The sequence below is a fragment of the Oncorhynchus masou genome, chromosome 22, assembly GCF_036934945.1.
Source record: "Oncorhynchus masou masou isolate Uvic2021 chromosome 22, UVic_Omas_1.1, whole genome shotgun sequence".
Classification (NCBI taxonomy): domain Eukaryota; kingdom Metazoa; phylum Chordata; class Actinopteri; order Salmoniformes; family Salmonidae; genus Oncorhynchus; species Oncorhynchus masou.
The window spans coordinates 47,822,043-47,844,220 of NC_088233.1; the positions used below are offsets into that span (position 1 = coordinate 47,822,043).

General features: G+C 44.7%; 1 protein-coding gene across 2 annotated transcripts in view; it reads left to right on the forward strand.

Annotated features, from left to right (window-relative positions):
• LOC135509606 (protein inscuteable homolog) overlaps positions 1-22,178 on the forward strand; it is a 96,094-nt gene that overhangs the window by 58,106 nt on the left and 15,810 nt on the right. For both annotated transcript variants that reach the window (XM_064930396.1, XM_064930397.1), the window contains exons 3-10: positions 4,592-4,940; positions 5,911-5,963; positions 6,085-6,208; positions 7,023-7,136; positions 10,902-11,027; positions 17,569-17,740; positions 17,965-18,143; positions 18,234-18,300. In XM_064930396.1, coding sequence (XP_064786468.1) covers positions 4,592-4,940; positions 5,911-5,963; positions 6,085-6,208; positions 7,023-7,136; positions 10,902-11,027; positions 17,569-17,740; positions 17,965-18,143; positions 18,234-18,300 — 1,184 coding nt within the window. The remainder of the gene's footprint in view (positions 1-4,591; positions 4,941-5,910; positions 5,964-6,084; positions 6,209-7,022; positions 7,137-10,901; positions 11,028-17,568; positions 17,741-17,964; positions 18,144-18,233; positions 18,301-22,178) is intronic.

Sequence of the window (22,178 nt, forward strand, 5' to 3'; positions counted from 1 at the left end):
TGGCTAGTGATATATATATTACATCATTTCCCATCTATTCCCATTATTAAAGTGGCTGGAGTTGAGTCAGTGTGTTGGCAGCAGCCACTCAACACTAGTGGTTGCCGTTTAACAGTCTGATGGCCTTGAGACAGAAGCTGCCCTTCAGTCTCTCGGTCCCAGCTTTGATGCACCTGCACTGACCCCGCCCTCTGGACGACAGCGGGGCGAACAGGCAGTGGCTCGGGCGGTTGTCGCCCTCGACGATCTCCATGGCCTTCCTGTAACGTCGGGCGGCGCAGGCGTCCTGGAGGGCAGGCAGTCCGCCCCCGGTGATGCGCCGTGCAGACCTCACCACCCTCCGGAGAGCCTTACGGTTGTGGGCGGAGCAGTTGTGACACAGCCCGCCAGGACGCCCTCGACCGTGTACCTGTAGAAGTTTGTGAGTGCTCCCGGCGACAAGCCGAACCTCTTCAGCCTCCCGAGGTTGAAGAGGCGCTGCTGCGCCCTCCTCACGACGCTGTCCGTGTGGGTGGACCAATTCAGTCCGTCCGCGATGTGTACGCCAAGGAACTCAAAACTTACTACCCTCTCCACCACTGTTCCATCGATGTGGATAGGGGGGTGTTCCCTCCGCTGCTTCCCGAAGTCCACAATCATCTCCTTAGTTTTGTTGACGTTGAGCGTGAGGCCATTTTCCTGACACCACACTCTGAGGGCCCCCACCTCCTCCCTGTAGGCCGTCCCGTCGCTGCTGGCAATCAAGCCCACCACTGTTGTGTCGTCCGCAAACCCGATGATCGAGTTGGACAAACCATAGACATACATAACACCTAGACTAGTAAACACCCATAGACATACAAAACCCCTAGACAGGAACAAAAACACATACATCACCCATGTCACACCCTGACCTAACCAAAATAATAAAGAAAACCAATAATACTAAGGTCAGGGCGTGACAGTACCCCCCCCCCCAAAAGTGCGGACACCCGGCCGCACACCTAAGCCTATATGGGAGGGTCTGGGTGGGCATAACTCAGAGGTGGTGGTTCTGGATCGGGACGTGGACCCCGCTCCACTTCTGACTCGTCACACTTACTTAATGTCTCTGGAGCGGGAACCTTCACCGCTGACCACGGACTAGAGGACGCCACTGGACTGATGGTCGAGCCTGGAGTGAGTGGCGCCCCTGGATTGGAGGGAGACTCTGGCGGATCCGGACTGCGACCCGTCGTGGTAGGTTCCGGACTGCGACCCGTCGTGGTAGGTTCCAGACTGCGACCTGTAGTGGTAGGTTCCGGTCTGCGGCCCGTCGTGGTAGGTTCCGGTCTGCGGCCCGTCATAGGAGGTTCTGGTCTGCGGCCCGTCGTAGGATGTTCCGGTCTGCGGCCCGTCATAGGAGGTTCCGCTCTGCGGCCCGTCGTAGGAGGTTCCGGTCTGTAGACTGTCGCCGGACTCTCTGGGCTAGGTACTCTTGCCGGACACTCTGGACTGGGTACTGTCACCGGACGCTCTGGACTGGCGAGGCGCACTATAGGCCATGGTGCCGGCACTGGTGGTACCGGTCTGGGGACACGCACCTCAGGGCGAGTGCGAGGAGCAGGAACAGGGAGTACTGGACCCTGGAGACGCACTGGAGGCTTGGTACGTGGTGTTGGCACTGGTGGTACTGGGCTGGGGACACGCACCTCAGGGTGAGTGCGGGGAGCAGGCACAGGACGTACTGGGCTGTGGAGGCGTATTGGAGGTCTGCAGTGTAGAGCTGACACAACCCGTCATGGCTGGATGTTTAAATGCAGGGTGCTGGCACAGGACGCACAGGGCTGTGCAGACTCACAGTACGCAGAGCCGGCGCAGGATATCCTGGTCCATGGAGGTATACTGGAGACCAGGAGCGCTGAGCCGGCACCCTCCTTCCTGGCTGGATGCCCATTCTAGCCCGGCAAATGCGAGGAGCTGGAATAGAGTGCACCGGGCTAGAAATGCGCACTGGAGACACCGTGCGCATCTCTGCATAACACGGTGCCTGACCAGTTACACGCCCCCCCACGGTAAGCACGAGGAGTTGGCTCAGGTCTCCTACCTGACTTAGCCAATCTCCTCGTGTGCCCCCTCGAAAAATTATTGGGGCTGCCTCTCGGGCTTCCGTGCTAGCCGTGTACCCATATATCGTCGCCGTTCCTCCTGTGCTCTCTCCACCTACTTCCATGGCAGGGTCTTGTCCCCTGCCATTACCTCCTCCCAGGTCCAGAATGTTTTACCGTCCAGTATTTCATCCCGAGTCCATGATTCCACAAAGCGCTGTTCCTCCTTGTCACACTGCTTGGTCCTTTTATGGTGGGTTATTCTGTCACGTTCGTTGTACGGAGGAGACCAAGGCACAGCATGATATGAATACATCTTCTATTTATGTTAGAGGAATTAAATTCCTATATGTTTAATACCCAATTAAATTAGTACACTCAGCCCATTTCTAAGGATTTGTTTCAAACTGTCCCGTCCCTCCTCCACTCCGGTACAATGGCAGTAAAGTTCTCAAGCCTTCCTACATCTACCCCCACAGTATAGATAATTTATGACCAGGCCAAAACCTCCCTGTGTAGATAAGCATTCTAGCCAGTCTGACGATAAGTTTGTTCGTTTCTACCAAGGAACAGACAGTCATTGTTCTAATTCTTGATTATAATTACACACATTATATTCAGTACATCTATACAGTAACATAATAGTATTCTGATTAGTCAGTCCTGATTGAAATGTATACATAATTATTCATTATTGATAAAAAATCAATTTATTAATGAAGACGAACACTAAACAAACTATACAAAACAACAAAATGAGCGTGAAGCTAAATATAGTGCTGACACAGGCAACTAACACATAGACATAGACAATAACCCACGAAATACCCAAAAAATATGGCTGCCTAAATATGGTTCCCAATCAGAGACAACGATAAACAGCTGCCTCTATTTGAGAACCAATCTAGGCAACCATAGACATACATAACACTTAGACTAGTAAACTCCCATAGACATACAATACCCCTAGACAGGAACAAAAACACATACATCACCCATGTCACACCCTGACCTAACCAAAATAATAAAGAAAACAAAGAATACTAAGGTCAGGGCGTGACACTATTTTTTGACAGTAAATGCAAGCGCACCAGGTTAAGTTTAGGCATGTTAGGGAAAGGTTAGGTTTAGGCATGCTAGCAAGTGGTTAAGGTTATGGCTAGGCTAAAGTTTCGAAAACAAAAACACACCTAGATTTGAACCGTCTCAGTCCGTAACTGTGTGACGATATCCGAGTATGCTTGTTTCATTGGAGTAGCAATATTGGGACAAGTTACAAATATGTGATACTATCTCTATCATGACTACCAAAAGTCGATGTGCATGCTCTAAACCACTGGTCACCAACCAAGGCATTCCTAGTCTATCACCAAACATTTTTGTAAAAAACCCAATAAAGCCTATTTTTTTTGTATTCGTTTAGCACTGTTGGAGGTAGGTGCACTTGATAGGTAGGTGCCCTAGAGTCGGGAAAAGAAAATGTTCGCATTTCAAACCATTTCATGTGTCTGGAAGTGGAACTCCGCCTACCTGGCAGGCCCAGGGAGCAAATTAAATGCACCAAAAGGCCTACCGCTGGCCAATCAGATAGCTCAGATTGCTGTGTCTGCACAGTTTCCTCGAGCCGTAGACTGTAAAAAGAACCCTCGAACACACAGCAAAGTTGATACTATGAGATTTCAAAACGTGTAAAACCACGACTAGAGAGAGACTCAGCGAATACAGCAAAGAGCTGCTGTTTTCATGTGTAACTTCAAGTTCTTACTCAGCACTTTCAACACTTTGTTCAACATCTTTATAGACCATACAATGCGCATTCTCCCTACTTCCACACGCTACAACCAGCACTGCAGCTGCAATGAATGAGTAGAGCAAAGTGTTCCGATAAGCTTGCTATGTTATTATTCGTGGCTTGTGTCTTTTTTAATAGTGAGGAATATCTCACTTTCTCTGGTCATTGGAGTAACAACATGAATTGGTGCATGAGGCAGAGCAACTTTAATTTTGCAATCAGCTGGAAGACCGCGTCCCCTTTTCTCAGCGGAGGGACGGAGGGCGGAGGGGCGGCGAGTTGGGTGAGAGGCAGCCTCACCGCTGCTCCTCTGCTCAGACTAACCATCAGATGTAGGCCATCAGCCCATAAATAAAAAGCCAATTCTTATGCTCACTTAGCTGTGCTACACAAGAAATATAACAAATGATCTATTACCAGTGCGATCATATGCCTACATTTTTTACATTTAATTTCTAAATGGTCAGAGAAGAACAACATTGGCAGGGCAATTCAAGCATAGTCAATATAAAGTGATAATGTATTGGGCCTATAGCCTACTGCACAAACCTCATTGACACAGAACAGTTTTTAATTGGTTAATATTGCATAGGCTTACATTTATGTAAAAAAAAAAATCAAAGAGGTAGATCTCGAAAGTGATCTTGACTCAGAAAAGGTTGGTGACCACTGCTCTATACTCACATTACCTGTGTGTGCTTGTGTGTGCCTGTACGTACATGTGTGCATGCAGCAGGATGCACTCGCTCCAGGTGGACTCGGTGCAGCGCTGGATGGAGGACCTGCGTCACATGACGGAGGTGGAGTGCATGTGCGTGCTGCAGGCCAAGCCCATCGGTGTGGAGGAGGACACCCAGGGCGAACTCATCGTGGCCACAGGGGACCACGTGGCCCGCAACAACCTGCAGACGCTGCTGCGGCGGGCGCTGGTGGTCAGCACCGAGCTGGGCAAGATGTTCCAGCGGCTGGAGAAGGGCCGCTGGCAGCGGGTCCACAGCACCGCCGTCCGGGCAAACTGCCACGTGCGCTCGCTGGTGCATGAGTATAGCAGCGCTCGCAACACCCCCGCAGAGATGCAGAAGGTGAGGATGGAGGAGGGGTGGACTGGGCTGGTTGAGCAAGTGGAGGATGGAGGGGTGGTCTAAAACTAGAGAGAAGGTTCAGTGTTTGTGGCACTGCCCATTGTCTCTTCCACGTTGGTTCAATTTAATTTAATTGCAATGACGTGGAAACAACATTGATTCATCCAGTGTGTGCCCAGTGGGTGGCCTTCTTCTGGGGCGGATGAGAAACGGCTTTTAAAAAAAATGTAGTTTAGCTACTTCCTTCACTCACTCGGTTAACACCAAAGGAGTATTGTTGACTCATAACTACGCGCTTCCAGTAATCTTCTGTCTGTGTGATTCTACTGTATTTGCATTTGCTTGGCTCTTAGTCAGTAACACCAGAGGGACAAATGAATAAAGACTTCCGGAATACTCTCTTGTACATTTGCCGCATGTAAATAGTCCCTATTATAGGTCCCGTATGCTATTCATGCCCAGAGCGAAATTCAGACAAAAATGATATTAAAATGAGTCTCTGAGAGCCACCCGTCTGGTTCCATCTTGGACGGGCTGCTGAAGACACGAATTAGCCGCCACTGATGGCCCTTTCCCTAAAGCAGTTCATGCAGGTTTCCCGTCGAGTGGAATCACACTTGCAACGTATGTTACGGAGTACACTCACTTCATCCATTTTACAATGATGATGTGAATGTTCTGCTTCTGTTACATATAGCTGATCATCCGCCGTGACTGGAGAATTGCATTAGCTTCGGCTTTGTGTGTGTATGTTTGTACTGTCTGTGTGTGGGTGTTTTACTGTCTGTGTGTGCGTGTGTGTGTACTGTCTGTGTGTGGGTGTTTTACTCTCTGTGTGTGTGTGTTTTACTGTCTGTGTGTGCGTGTGTGTGTGTATTGTCTGTGTGTGCGTGGGAGTGTTCTACTGTCTGTGTCTAATGTGTGTTTGTCGTATTGGAACTTGAAATGCGTCTCTCCTCTTTGAGTGCAGTATGAGAAGTCTTTGCTTGAGAAGTGCATGGAGCTGACCACCATAACAGAGAGGTAAAACATTCACACAAAAACTCTTAATGACCTCTGAATATTGTCGTACACATTTGAACACAGTAGCTAAATAAGTGTTTATGTTCAAGGTTTACCCAAACCATTGCCCTCTCTTCTCCAGATGCCTTCATACCGAGGATGAATTCTTCCTGAAGTCCATGAGGGAGGCCATTCACGAGATCCTCACTGATGTCAGCGATTCGTTCAGCCACATGATTGACATGGCCCTGGCCAATGAGATCCAGGTATTAGGCTTTGACTACACCCAGAATTCTCTTTTGATCTACTTAGGCCATTGGCAGAATAGAATTTCGAATGGAGCCAATGCTTACTCAATAGAAGTCATCCATTGCCGGATGAATGACAACGAACGACTGTCCGACAAAAAACCCCATAAACTGTCAACTTTTGATGGGCAAATTTGTCAGAGAATAGTTGACTTGACTTGTACCGTTGACGGACAGAAAAGGACAATGATGTGTTACTCATGCCTTACTCACTATTGACGTGGCTTGATAGATAGCCACTCACACAAACACTCCACAATCAGACCCATTCCTGGCAAGCCCGTTAGTCTCCCTAATGTATTGTTATAGAGACTAAAAACAAACCAGAACAGTTCAGGAAGGGTGAATACAAAGGTAAACATTTACCAAGTCTAATATAGCCGCCACTATAATATGGGATTACATCATTCCTGCATCACTGGTTTAGACTTTCGCCTCTATTTGAATGATCACAATAGTGTGGAGTATGAACTGGTAATAAGGAATTGCGTACTGAGTTCAATAGAAAATGAAACCTGTATTCAGATAATGAAATGATGCTGAGTTTGTTGTATATAATATGGCATATAAACTTAACCACAGTGCGATCCACAATACAGTCATTAATTAGTGCTACTATTGATCTTCCAAAACTTCCTCCTTTCATTGAAATTGAACTTGCTGCTTCCCACATGCTGAAAAGAGATGTCAATCTCAGTGATGTCCGTGTGTGTGTGTGTGTGTGTGTGTGTGTGTGTGTGTGTGTGTGTGTGTGTCCCGGGGTCCTCTCCAGATCCTGATCAGGCAGATTGAGTCATCAGACAGTGTGTACACCATCGGCAGTGCCATCAGCAACCTGCTTTCCCTCACCCAGGACGGCCCGCAGCTCTGCAGAATCATTGCCAAGGTGAGACACACCCCTCAGGCAGACGCACCCTTGTGTCTGCATACACACAGGAGGACCATTATGTGAGGGGATGATGGTCTAGGTCATTTTCATTAGGACACGCAACAGATCCCCCCCCCAAAACATTATGCAACAGAAATAGAGCGTTTCTTATTGGACAAGTGCAAGTAGTCCCTCCCTGTCTCAGTCTGTTTTCTTCTGTTTGGTGCCAAATGAACATGGCCCTGCTACATCCCCATGTTAACACAGTCCCACCTCTCTCTGCCATCAACTTCCCCATCCTTCCACATGAAGCCTTGGCCCAATCCAAAACAGATCCCTGGGCCCCTGTATGTCCCTGTTCACTCTTCCTTTCAGGTCGTAAAGGGGCTAGGGATTGATTTGGGATTGGGCACCCACCATAATAAGCTCTATAGCTAAAGAGTCATTTGCTCCAGGAGATAAGAGGGGACAGGCCAGACACTATGTCCATGTGGCCATTAGCCAACCAGACGCTTCCAGGATGCTCTTGATAAGAATTTTCCGGGTGGGAGACTGAGCCCCCCCCCCCACACACACACACACACTCATACACACACACCTCCCTCATTGCCAGATGAGATCAATAGTGTCAGTTACCATTAGGACCGGGCATTGATCACACCGCCTCCCTGCCACTGTTTTACCTATCACTCCGCTCTACCTTCCCCCATACAGCCTCTCTCTCTCCACTCTGAGAACCCTCAGAGGGCTGGTTAAGAAATCATGGCTGCCAATGGGGCTAATGAATAAAAACATCTGTTGGCATCTGAATGTAATTACTCTGCTTTCTTTCGAAAGCCTTTGTCTCTCGGGTGGATGGCCAAGCTCCTCTGTCATCTTTGTGCTTTGGTAGCGCTGACATCCCCCTTCTTTTTAGCTGTTGAATATCTGCCATTTGCCATCTATTTCCGCTCCCCTCCGTCCCCCTGCTTTCCTGGAACTGTTGATAGATGTGCTTTCAGTCTACGATGTGCTGCATAACGGTCTGCGATAAAGTCTGGCAGTGGCGAGATGAGAAGCTCGGTGCAGCAGGTCCGGTGAGTGTACTGGAACCCAATCAGGTGTCCAGGGAGCTAACTTGACTCCATGAGATGAGGGTGTGTGCGAAGCCCAGGCTGTCTGTTTTTTAGCCTGGAGTATGTTACTGTATAATTAATTGTCTGTTGGTGTTTCAATCACCGTTGTTTAAATCCTCCCACCAATCCATTATGTATTCTAGGTCTGCTCATTCTGCACAGTATATACAGGCAGCGCTCACTCATGTCAATGCACACCCTGCTTCCTTGCCAGACTCACACATGAGTCTGGCCCTTAGCCTAAATATGAATTGAGCCATGAAAGAAAGACATTTGATTAAGTATGAGGAGAATAGACAGAGCTGTGTTTTGGTGCATATACAGTACCAGTCAGAAGTTTGGACACATTTAGTCATTCCAGGGTTTTTCTTTATTTGTACTTTTTTCTACATTGTAGAATAATAGTGAAACCATCAAAACTATGAAATAACACAGATGGAATCATGTAGTAACCAAAAGAGTGTTAAACAAGTCAAAATATATTTTATATTTGCGCTTCTTCAAAGTAGATACTCTTTGCCTTGATGACAGCTTTGCACACTCTTGGCATTCTCTCAACCAACTTCATGAGGTAGTCACCTGGAATTAATTTCAATTAACAGGTGTGACTTGTTAAAAGTTAGTTTGTGGAATTTCTTTCCTTCTTAATGCGTTTGAGCCAATCAGTTGTGACAAGGTAGGGGTGGTATACAGAAGATAGCCCTATTTCGTAAAATACAGCTTAAATAAGAAAAGAGAAATGACAGTCCATCATTACTTTAAGACATGAAGGTCAGTCAATCCTGAACTTTTCAAGAACTTTGAAAGTTTCTTCAAGTGCAGTTGCAAAAATCATCAAGCTCTATGATGAAACTGGCTCTCACGAGGAACGCCACAGGAAAGGAAGACCCAGAGTTACCTCTGCTGCAGAGGATAAGTTCATTAGAGTTACCATTACTGGAAAATTATTCCAAGTGAAGCTGGTTGAGAGAATGCCAAGAGTGTGCAAAGCCGTCATCAAGGCAAAGGGTGGCTACTTGAAAAATCTCAAATCTCAAATATATTTTGATTACTACATGATTTCATGTGTTATTTCATAGTCTTGATATCTTCACTATTATTCTACAATGTAGAACATTTTAAAAATAAAGAAAAACCCTTGATTGAATAGCTGTGTCCAAACTTTTGACTGGTACTGTACATTGGAGTGCTACAGGAAGAAGTAAGACCACGTCATGATTTAATGGGAGTTCACGGTCTTGCTGTTTACCTTCTGTGATTATGTACAGTATATGGATCTAAATGTCGGCCATGTCTGCAGATTCCACAAATCTACATCTCCTGCAGCCATTTGAAACAAAGAAAAAGCTGGGGCGTGAAAGCATAATGTAGTTATAATTGTAGCACGCAATCGTCTCGAGAGTCCTGTTCAAACCATGCGGGGGTTCCCACGGAGTTCAGAAACATTTAACATGAAGTTTTCAGATCCATTACTAAGATTACACCATGTAAGGACAGAGGCTGTGTTCTCTCTCTCGCTTTCTGACTCTCTATCTATCTCTCTCTCTTTCTGTCTCTATTCGCTAAAATTAATCATTAGGCTTTCCAGAGACAAACCATATGTTAACATGTCAAAGACAGCTTCATGGATACATCGTGGATGAATCATGGATTCATTCAAACCTTGTGTTGGAGAGGCACCATTTACTTGATTGATTTAGATGGAGTTCGGTCTTTTTGAACTCCTTCAAAGGCGACGGCCATGCAGGCTTTACATCATAAATGTAGATCAGCTGTTTCATGAGTTAGTCTCGTGCTATACTTCATACACTTGCATGTGTGGTAAGTCTACTGTAATGCTTTTTTTTCTGAATCCACTCTCACTAACACACGTCAGAACGCCATTGAGTTGTGTGATATTTAAATATATTATATTAAATATTTAAATATACACATATAAAGCAATGGGTAAACCTCTTTCCTCTCCTCAAAAATTGTTTTATTTATCACATGGGACTACCTGGTCAACTAAAGGTTCAATTAAATTGAAAAAAATGCATTAAACCTCTGAGGGATAACATCAACAACTGCGTCACAGAAAAGTGATGAAACGATTACAGGCCTCCTCCATTAGATTGACAAATAATAACTTGTTTTGGAGTTTCGCTCTTTAGAGTGGGTGGAAGATTGAATGAAGAATGCTGCTCGGGGATTGGCTAAAATGTTTGGTTTTCTAGGGAATGTATTGCGTGGGCAGAGAAGGTAAGAGTGTTTAGGGTGTAGGGGCAGGACGATTAGCCACTCCAGGCTTGGCTGTGTGGCCCTATCTGTGCATGAGACATACCACCACCTCCTATAATGGGCCTTATTAGGATAATGGTGGTAGTTACAGGGCCTTGTCTTGCAGGTAATTCTATCAATCTCCATGGTGAATAGAATTCTGCCAGCAAGTGTTTTTGTGAGAGGAAATGGCAGCATGTGGAAATGACCGGACTGCTTACGTTTGCTTACCCTAATCTGCAATGCAAACGACATAAACAACCATTATAGGAAGCATGTCAAAACCTTGTGCTCGGACCCTTGAACATATCAAACCCTTGTTTGACATAAGCTCAGGCTAGCTTGTTTAGCACTGAGCGTTGTTTGCGATGCTAATGATGCTAATGGTGTTGTTTTTGTCTGTCCACAGGAGGGTGCTGTGGTGGCCCTGTTTAAGATCTGCCGGCAGGACTGCTTCAGCGACCTCTACGCACATGCCCTGAGGACAGTGGCCTCCATATGTTGCGTGGAGGAGGGCATCAACCAGCTAGAGAAGGTACTGTAGTCCAGCGTTTAAACATGAAGACACGAGCGCACACACACATTCAGAGGTTGGTACTCACCAATGTGGGCAGTGGAATATGTCCTGCATGCACTCCAGAAAGCTCCCCAGGTGCTGGTTGGGGGTGTGGTTGGACACCACTACTGGTGTCTGATACACAAACAAAAGGATTTACACAGAAACGTATGGATGCAGATACAAACTGACACACATACAGTACCAGTCATAAGTCTGGACACACCTAGGCCTCCCGAGTTGCGCAGTGGTCTAAGGCAATGCTAGCTGTGCCACTAGAGTTTCTGGGTTCAAGTCCAGGCTCTGTCGCACCCGGCTGCGACCGGGAGATCCATGGGGTGGCACACTATTGGCACAGCGCCGCCTGGGTTAGGGGAAGGTTTGGCCGGCAGGGATATCCTTGTCCCTTCGCACACTAGTGACTCCTGTGGTGGGCCGGGCGCAGTGCAAGCTGACACTGTTGCCATGCACAGTGTTTCCTCCGACGCATTGGTGTGGCTGGCTTCTAAGTGGGCATTGTGTCAAGAAGCAGTGCGGCTTGGTTGGGTTGTGTTTCGGAGGATGCACGGCTCTCGACCTTCGCCTCTCCTGAGTCCGTACGGGAGTTGCAGCGATGAGACAAGACTGTAACTATGAAATTGGGGAGGAAAAGGGGTAAAAGTAACAAAATAAATAAATATTTAAAAAATGTGGACACACCTACTCATTGCAGGGTTTTTCTTTATTTTTACTATTTTCTACATTGTAGAATAATAGTGAAGATATCAACACTGTGAAATAATACATATGGAATCATGTAGTAATCAAAAAAAGTGTTAAACAAATCAAAATATACTTTATATTTAGATTCTTCAAAGTAAAAGCCACCCTCTTCAAAGCCACCCTTTGCCTTGATGACAGCTTTGCACACTCTTTGCATTCTCTCAACCAGCTTCACCTGGAATGCTTTTCCAACAGTCTTGAAGGAGTTCCCGCAAATGCTGAGCACTTGTTGGCTGCTTTTCCTTGACTCTGCGGTCCAACTCATCCCAAACCATCTCACTCCATCACTCTAAAATAGTAAAAAATAAAGAAAAACCCTTGAATAAGGCGTGTCCATACTTTTGACTGGTACTGTACATCCATACACTAAAATGTTTGTCCTAATAAGCAGCAGAGGATAGGCAGACAGGCAGACCAGACAGACAGGCTGAGAGACAGACAGACACAGACTTCTTTCCATTGGTCTGCTGGAGTGAGAGCTTTGGTGGGAGATGTTTAGTCTCCCTGTGGACAGGTATAATGCTCCACTAATACACACTGGGACTGTAGGCCTCACACAGGCATGGCTTATTTTCACAGGGGCGCAAGTTTATTTTCACAGGTGAAAACATGCTAACAATGATAGTAGCGGTAGACTTGGTCATGTGAGCGATGCTCGCTGATCAGGAGCTCCCAGACACCGCACAAAGGAGCGCTTATTTCGCTGCTCACCATGGGCTCTTTGCAGATTGATTTATGTAATGTTGCGTTTCAGTTTGCTCTGCGAGTAAGAATTTTAGGTTGGTAAGAGACCACTGGACCGATACACAGTTGATGTGCTTGTGGTGTGTGTGTGTGTGTGTTTGAATGCATAGCGTGCACGCCTTCAAGTTCTCTTGCTTTTCGACCTATATAAACAGTATTTTCTGTGTTTTTTCCCCCTCCTTTTGAGAATAAACAAAAAACACAAACTATCTCAACCCAGTGGCAGCCATGAAAGACAAATACAATCCCATTCCCTGATTAATGATGCCACACCGGCGTCTGTGTTTGCTCAAAGAGCAGCTTGGAGAACGGAGGCAGTCAGGTGTAGAAACGCCAGACAGAACAAGAACGACAATGGGCCCCAGATTAGATCCAATGCCTCCAGGGGGGAACTGTTGCTGAAGTTGATGCTACGAACCGAACGCAAGCCATCGCTCAGCCGCGACAACCACACCTGTCGCAGTTGCCGGGTGATGGAGGAAAGAGACTGATTCCCACCTTTTTATCTCATTGGTTGGAAACTGTTTGTTTACGTCTGTTGGGGCATGTGGTTAAAACAGTAAGGGCTGTTTTCAATTCGTGGAAGTTCAGCGTTACAGCTTGATTGAAATTTAAAGGCAATGTTTCCGCGTCAGCGGAGACTGCATTCCTTTGGTAAATGCTGGATATGTGGCTCAGTCGGGAATGACCTTATCATTTCAGTTGCGCAATCTGCAATGCTTCAGCGATACATATTGAATAGAGCCCTAAGATATCACAAATGATCACGGTGAAGTTTAACCTCCATGGTCGTGGAGCTTGGTTGAGTGTCTACTGCACTCGGAGACAAAATTCACACTGACAAAAAGTACATAGTTTTTGGGCAGCTTAACTTCAGAACAAAGTTATTATATATGCCCCCTTTCAGAAAGTAGGTAGTAGACATTTGTTATTAGGCTACAAAACTGCCATAAATCAAGCCATGTGAGTGTCATACGATGAGAATTTTTTAGGAAAAGACCCGGAGTAGTCCCGGGGGCAAAATATGAATGAGAAGTTCATCTCAGTGCAGAATATTGCTGAGGAAGACGGGAGTTAGAGGTGGATTGTTCTGCGTCAATGGGCTGTGTTGGCACACTGGTGACGGATTAGGAGCCAGAAATATGGAGTTGCCCTATCATGAAGCTCATAAGTGATGGTCTTCAGGAAAGGACTGACAGGTGAATCTATGAGGGATATGAGCTCCCTCAAACGATTCTACTCAAGCTGAGACATAAAAGCAAAAAGTGCCAATTACTTCAATGTTTTCCTGTTTGCGTGTTCTGTGTTGTCATTTGCTCGCTACTCTTACAGACTAGACTTTCAAATCCTTCAAAAGGCAGAGTTGTACAGGTTATTTGTTTTAAGTTAACATCTTGTGCTAATATGAATAAAAAATACATTTTTTCTTCCACAGTATATTTGGGCACTAATTAATATATGCTAAGTCACTGGCACCACTGCTCAAAGACACAAGGTCAAAATGGTTTAGTGTAGCAGTGGGAAGCGTACCAGAGTTTTGTCTGTACAACATTGCCACCATGTGGATAAAGATTTTATTTCCAAACCTGGATGACAAAGTTCACTGTATAGACAGACACTCCTCATTTGACTCAACTTCCTTGCGTTTATGCGCACTCTCTCTCACACACACAAACATGTTATGTATGTCTCTTAGTTTGCCTACCCCCACCACACAACACACACGCATACATACACATACCCACCCACAACCCTCGGCCAACTTAAACAACGTCCAATCAGAATTAAGATAAAAGCAGGGCAAAAACATCCAGAAAACTTACAGCACCTGGTATTCCCAGGCGGTCTCCCTTCCAGCAGTGGTGAAAAAGTAACACATTTACATACTTGAGTAAAAGTAAAGATACCTTTATAGAAAATGACTGAAGCGAAAGTCATCCAGTAAAATACTACTTGAGTAAAAGTCTAGAAGTATTTGGTTTGAAATATACTTAAGTATCAAAAGTAAATGTAATTGATCAAATATACTTAAGTATCAAAAGTAAAAGTACAAATCCTTTCAAATTGCTTATATTAAGCAAACTAGACGGCACCGCTTTTATTATTTTTTATTACAGATAGCCGGGGGCACACTCCAACACTTAGACACCATTTACAAATGAAGCATTCGTATTTAGTGAATCTGCCAGATCAGAGGCAGTAGGTTTGACCAAGGGTTTTTCCTTGATGAGTGTGTGAATTGGACGATTTGTCTGTTCTGCTAAGCATTCAAAATGTAACAAGTACTTTCAGGTGTCAGGAATTTAAGGAAGTAAAAGTTGGCCAAAAAATATAAATAGTCAATTGAAGTACAGATACCAATAACAAAAAAACGTACGTAGTACTTTAAAGTATTTTTACACCACTGCGTCCCAGTACTAACCATGCCCGGCTCTGAACAGGCGTGTTCAGGGTGGTATGGCCACCAGCTTATTTTTGTTTCACCCCCTTTTCTCCCCAAATTAGGTTCCTAAGGCTCGGGAAGAGGAGAAGGGCAAGTCACGCCTCATCCAAAACATGACCTGCCTGGCCGCCTACTTCTTATCACACTGCTCACTTAACCCGGATTTCAGTCACACCAATGTGTTGGAGGAAACACTGTTGGACTGACAACCGGATCCAGCTTGGAGTGGTGTCGTTTAATTGTGATGGCTTTATAGGCAGAGCTACTAAGTCTCACCCAGGTTGACCACGACACTTAACTATCTGTCTGGACCGCCTAAAAATATAACTACTATAAAGGGATTCTTTGATTAATCAAAGGCGCCTGCTCGGGGCTTGTTACATCATATGTGGCTCTGTACATGGCCAGAGATGGGCTGTATTTATGTTACATATATTTGAAATATGTATGTCAATTACTTTTGAGTATTTTGTCATTTGTATTTCACCGGAATGAACTAGAATCCAATGTATGTTGTGACAAGATACTTTTGAAACTTTTTGAGACCTGTAATTTGTATGTTCAAAACACTTTTCTATACCATTGTTTTCACTGCAATTCCCCCTTTTCACCCTACGTTGGTATCAGAAGTCTGATGGCACTATGTTGTGACAAGAGTGTCAGCTAAATGACCAAAATGGAAACATTAATACTTTCAAAGCATGCTGGATATTATTCAAACAAGGCCAAATGCATGTACAGTGCATTCAGAAAGTATTCAGACCCCTTGACTTTTGCAAAATTTTGTTACGTTACAGCCTTATTCTAAAAAGAAGTATTGTTTTTTTCCTCATCAATCTACACACAATACCCCATAACTGCAAAGAAAAACAGGTTTTTAGACATTTTTGCAAAAAAAAAAAAAAACGTAACTTTCAAATTTACATAAGTATTCAGACCCTTTAATTAGTACTTCCTTGACATACCTGTGCAGCGATTACAGCCTTGAGTCTTCTTGGATATGATGCTATAAGCTTGGCACACCTGTATTTAGGGAGTTTCGCCTGTTCTTCACTGCAAATCCCCTCAAGCTCTGTCAGGTTGGATGGGGAGCGTCGCTGCACAGCTATTTTCCATTCTCTCCAGAGGTGTTCGATCTGGTTCAAGTCCGGAATCTAGATGGGCCACTCAAGGACATTAAGAGACTTGTCTCAAAACAACTTGTGCGTTGTCTTGGCTGTGTGCTTAGGGTCATTGTCCTGTTGGAAGGTGAACTTTCGCCCCAGTCTGAGGTCCTGAGCGCTCTGGAGCAGGTTTTCATGAAGGATCTCCCTGTACTTTGCTTCGTTCATCTTTCCCTCGATTATGACTAGTCTACCAGTCCTTAATGCTGAAAAACATCCCCACAGCATGAAACTGCCACCACCATGCTTCACCGTAGGGATGGTGCCAGGTTTCATCCAGACGTGACACTTTGCATTCAAGCCAAAGACTTCAATCTTGGTTTCATCAGACCAGACCTTGTTTCTCATTGTCGGAGAGTCCTTTAGGTGCCTTTTGGCAAACTCCAAGCAGGCTGTCATGTGCCTTTTACTGAGGAGTGGCTTCAGTCTGGCCAATCTACCTTAAAGACCTGATTGGTGGAGTGCTGCAGAGATTGTTGTCCTTCTGGAAGGTTCTCCATCTCCACAGAGGAACTCTGGAGCTCTGCCAGAATGACCATTGGGTTCGTGGTCCCCTCCCTGACAAACACCCTTCTCCCCCGATTGCTCAGTTTGGCTGGGCGGCCAGATCTAGGAAGAGTCTTGGTGGTTCCAAACTTCTTCCATATAAGAATGATGAAGGCCACTGTGTTTTTGGCGACCTTCAATGCTGCAGACATTTTTTGGTACCTTTCCCCAGATCTGAGGTCTCAACACAATCCTGTCTCTGAGCTCTATGGACAATTCCTTCAACCTCATGGCTTTGTTTTTGCTCTGACATGCTCTGTCAACTGTTCTGACATGTTCTGTCAACTGAAGTAACTTTTACTTCACTAAATTCCTAAAGAAAATCATATACTCTTTACTCCATACATTTTCCTTGACTGCCAAAAATGTTGAATGCTTAGCAGGACCGGAAAATGGTGCAATTCACGAGCTTATCAAGAGAACATCCCTGGTCATCCCTACTGCCATCTGGCGGACTCACTAAACACACATGCTTCATTTGTATATTATGTCTGAGTGTTGGAGTGTGCCTCTGTGTATCCATTAAAAAAAACAATAAATGAAAACAATGGCGCCGCCTGGTTTGCTTAATATAAGGAATTTTAAATTATTTATACTTGTACTTTTGATACTTAAGTATATTTTAGCAATTGCATGTAATTTGATACTTAAGTAGTATTTTACCGGGTGACTGTCACTTTTACGCAAGTTATTTTCTATTACTTTTACTCAAGTATGACAATTGGGTACTTTTCCCACCACTGGTTGGATGTCATTGAAGCAGTTGCCACGTTGTCGTGTCACCCTTATGTCTAGCATGAGATGATTTGACATAACAGAATGTTCTTGTCGCGTGCAACGTGTCAATCCTTCTATACTCTAGGTGGATGGGATCCTGTGCCTGGCGGACATCCTGACCGACGAGAACAGTGCTGAGGCGGCGAGGGCAGAGGCAGCGGCCGTGGTGGCCCAGATCACCTCGCCCCACCACACCTCCACCCAGCACCTGGGCAGCTTCTTAGAGAGCATGCAGGACATCGTCACCGCCCTCATCAGTGAGTGCATGGCTGCTGTACTTCAGGGCTTTGATATATTGCCAAAGGTCCTTGAGCTGGATCATTATTAGTTCGAAAACACTTTAAAAAGGCCCACTCTTTAATACGGGGTGGGGCTGCAGAAACGTGATCACTCTCAAATTCATCGACGGAGCTAGGAATGTAAGGTCAAGATGAGGTCGAGGTGATTTCCGGAGATAAACGCTTGCATGCGTTTCTTCCAGAGTTGTGCGAGAGTGCCTCCTGTGGCGAGGTCTTCCTCCTGGCGTCTGCTGCCCTTGCCAACATCACTTTCTTCGACAGCATGGCCTGTGAGATCCTTCTCCAGCTCAACGCCATCCACATCCTCCTCCAGTCCTGCAAAGACCGCCAAAGAGTGGATACTCCCTACTCTAAAGACCAGGTAGAGGACACACTGATCCATAGCTAAAATGTGTTGAGCGTGGTCAAATCTCTGGAATTACATGCCCTGTTGACTGTGGTCCTTTTTTAGGTGGTGACCATCTTGGCAAACCTCTCTGTTTTGGAGCAGTCTTCATCTGAAGTCCTACAAGAGAAGGGTATGCAAAAAACACACATTTTTAACAGTATTTGATATCTCAAGTTTCAAGTTTTATTAGTGATATGTCCAGGATACACATGGTATATACAGTTCAGTGGAATGTTTACTTGCAGGTTCCTTCTCAACAATGCTACAACAATAAGAAATAATCAAATATAAGAATATGAACATAAAGTAAATGGCCCAGTAGAGTAAAATAAACATTTGAGCATTAGTATAATACAGGAAGGCACTGAATGAGGATGACTTCAATTGACATCTCCACACGTGTGTTCACTGGTCATGATGGAGAAATGGATTAATATCAAAGAATGCTATCAAAAGTATTGCAGATAAATGACAGAATCCCACAGGACAGCTAAAGGAGAAGGAACCCATCCATTGTATTGCAGTTATAATCCTCAAGATGGCAACGTAAACCCACATTTTTATCATGTTGACTGCTTCTTCAGCCCTATTAGTTTTGCCGTCGAACCTGTTGTTGTTTATGTTTTCTATTGAGCCCTTGCCTCTGCGTTTGTCTATTTCTTCATATTCTGTGGGTTCTGTGTCTACGTCCTCTTACTGCAGGGCCCGCCTGCCCATGAGGCAGGATTAGGCAGCCGCCTAGGGTGGCAGATTGGTGAGGGCGGTATTTTCCAAGTTAATTGACAATGACACACCTCTAACAACACATAAAACTCTCACAATTCTGCCCCCCAAAAAATTATTTTTGGTGAGCGCTGATGCTGCCCTGTGATAAGCAGTGCACACTTTTTTATTTCATGCACGTTTCTCCAATCAAATAACCTAAATAGTGCACAAACAGGTCAAAGTAAAATGGACAATATGGAATGGACAATAAAGATACTCACAACTGCAGTCTAGGAGTTTCAACTCGTGGGCTAAATTGTCATGAATCAGTGGTTTCAAGTTTGTATCCATCCATTTTTTACGAGCTGATCATAGCAAAAAAGAAAATACTTCTGCATTTCCCTCTGTGTAAACACATTGCAAATAAGCTCATGATAACTCCAGATAAAGTTGGGTAGCTGATATTCAGAGTTTAAATAGCCAAATTGATTAGTTACAGAAATCAGGAATAAATAAGCCAATGCAATGCCTGTTTTACAAACGGTAAGCCTACCATATGGATGGGCATTTATAAAATTCCATAGCAGGCTGACACTGTAGGCTACACCCCAGTAAACACAGGCTGACGGCGACATCTTTTTTTGGTCCTGTCCAGACATAATTTTTTTGGCCCAAACATACATGTCAATGTTTGGTTCAGATTTGGTCCAAAAAAAGACATCTATAAATGACGTATTTTCAACTTTCATTCAGAACTGAAAAATGAACCTGTTTTCAAACATCCGGAAAATACGTATTTTCAATGTCTGGAAAATGTGTTTTCACCTTTTGTTTAGAACTTAAAATTAACCTAACTTCAACGTCTGGAAAATATACTGAACAAAAATATAAACGCAACATGTAAAGTGTTGGTTCCTTGTTTCATGAGCTGAAATAAAAGATCCCAGAAATGTTCTATATGGACAAAAAGCATATTTCTCTCACATTTTGTGCACAAATTTGTTTACATCCCTATTAGTGAGCATTTCTCCTTTGCCAAGATAATCTATCCACCTGACAGGTGTGGCATATCAAGAAGCTGATTAAACAGCATGATCATTACACAGGTGCACCTTGTGCTGGGGACAAAAGGCAATTTTAAAATGTGCAGTTTTGTTACACAACCCAATGCCAGTTAATTGTTTTTATTTTACCTTTATTTAACGAGGCAAGTCAGTTAAAAACAAAATCTTATTTACAATGACGGTCTACCCCGGCCAAACCCTAACACGGACGACGCTGGGCCAATTGTGTGCCACCCTACGGGGCTCCCAATCACGGCCGGTTGTGATACAGCCTGTAATCAAACCAGGGTCTGTAGTGACCCCTCTAGCACTGAGATGCAGTGCCTTAGACCGCTGTGCCACTCTCAAGTTGAGGGCGCTTGCAATTGGCACGCTGACTGCAGGACTGTCCACCAGAGCTGTTGCCAGAGAACTGCATGTTCATTTCCCTACCATAAGCTGCCTCAAACGTTGTTTGAGAGAATTTGGCAGTACGTCAAACCGGCTTCACAACCGCAGACCATGTGTAACCACGTCAGCCCAGGACCTCCACACTTTTTCACCTGCGGGACCATCTGAGACCAGCCACTCGGACAGTTGATGAAACTGAGGAGTATTTCTGTCTGTAATAAAACCATTTTGTAAGGAAAAACTCATTCCCCCCCAAAAAATTATAAACACCCATGTTTGTGCCCCTACCCAGTAATGTGAAATCCATAGATTAGGGCCTAATGAATTGAATAATTTCCGTATACAGGTATGAACTGTCACTCAGTAAAATCGTTGAAATTGTTGCATGTTGCGTTTATATTCTGGTTAAGTGTATATATACACAGTGCCTTGCGAAAGTATTCGGACCCCTTGAAATCTGCGACCTTTTGCCACATTTCAGGCTTCAAACATAAAGATATAAAACTGTATTTTTTTGTGAAGAATCAACAACAAGTGGGACACAATCATGAAGTGGAACGACATTTATTGGATATTTCAAACTTTTTTAACAAATCAAAAACTGAAAAATTGGGCGTGCAAAATTATTCAGCCCCTTTACTTTCAGTGCAGCAAACTCTCGTCAGAAGTTCAGTGAGGATCTCTGAATGATCCAATGTTGACCTAAATGACTAATGATGGTAAATACAATCCACCTGTGTGTAATCAAGTCTCCGTATAAATGCACCTGCACTGTGATAGTCTCAGAGGTCCGTTAAAAGCGCAGAGAGCATCATAAAGAACAAGGAACACACCAGGCAGGTCCGAGATACTGTTGTGAAGAAGATTAAAGCCGGATTTGGATACAAAAAGATTTCCCAAGCTTTAAACATCCCAAGGAGCACTGTGCAAGCGATAATATTGAAATGGAAGGAGCATCAGACCACTGCAAATCTACCAAGACCTGGCCGTCCCTCTAAACTTTCAGCTCATACAAGGAGAAGACTGATCAGAGATGCAGCCAAGAGGCCCATGATCACTCTGGATGAACTGCAGAGATCTACAGCTGAGGTGGGAGACTCTGTCCATAGGACAACAATCAGTCGTATATTGCACAAATCTGGCCTTTATGGAAGAGTGGCAAGAAGAAAGCCAGTTCTTAAAGATATCCATAAAAAGTATTGTTTAAAGTTTGCCACAAGCCACCTGGGAGACACATCAAACATGTGGAAGAAGGTGCTCTGGTCAGATGAAACCAAAATTGAACTTTTTGGCAACAATGCAAAATGTTATGTTTGGCGTAAAAGCAACACAGCTCATCACCCTGAACACACCATACCCACTGTCAAATATGGTGGTGGCAGCATCATGGTTTGGGCCTGCTTTTCTTCAGCAGGGACAGGTAAGATTGTTCAAATTGATTGGAAGATGGATGGAGCCAAATACAGGACCATTCTGGAAGAAAACCTGATGGAGTCTGCAAAAGACCTGAGACTGGGACGGAGATTTGTCTTCCAACAAGACAATGATCCAAAACATAAAGCAAAATCTACAATGGAATGGTTCAAAAATAAACATATCCAGGTGTTAGAATGGCCAAGTCAAAGTCCAGACCTGAATCCAATCGAGAATCTGTGGAAAGAACTGAAAACTGCAGTTCACAAATGCTCTCCACCCAACCTCACTGAGCTCGAGCTGTTTTGCAAGGAGGAATGGGAAAAAATTTCAGACTCTCGATGTGCAAAACTGATAGAGACATACCCCAAGCGACTTACAGCTGTAATCGCAGCAAAAGGTGGTGCTACAAAGTATTAACTTAAGGGGGCTGAAT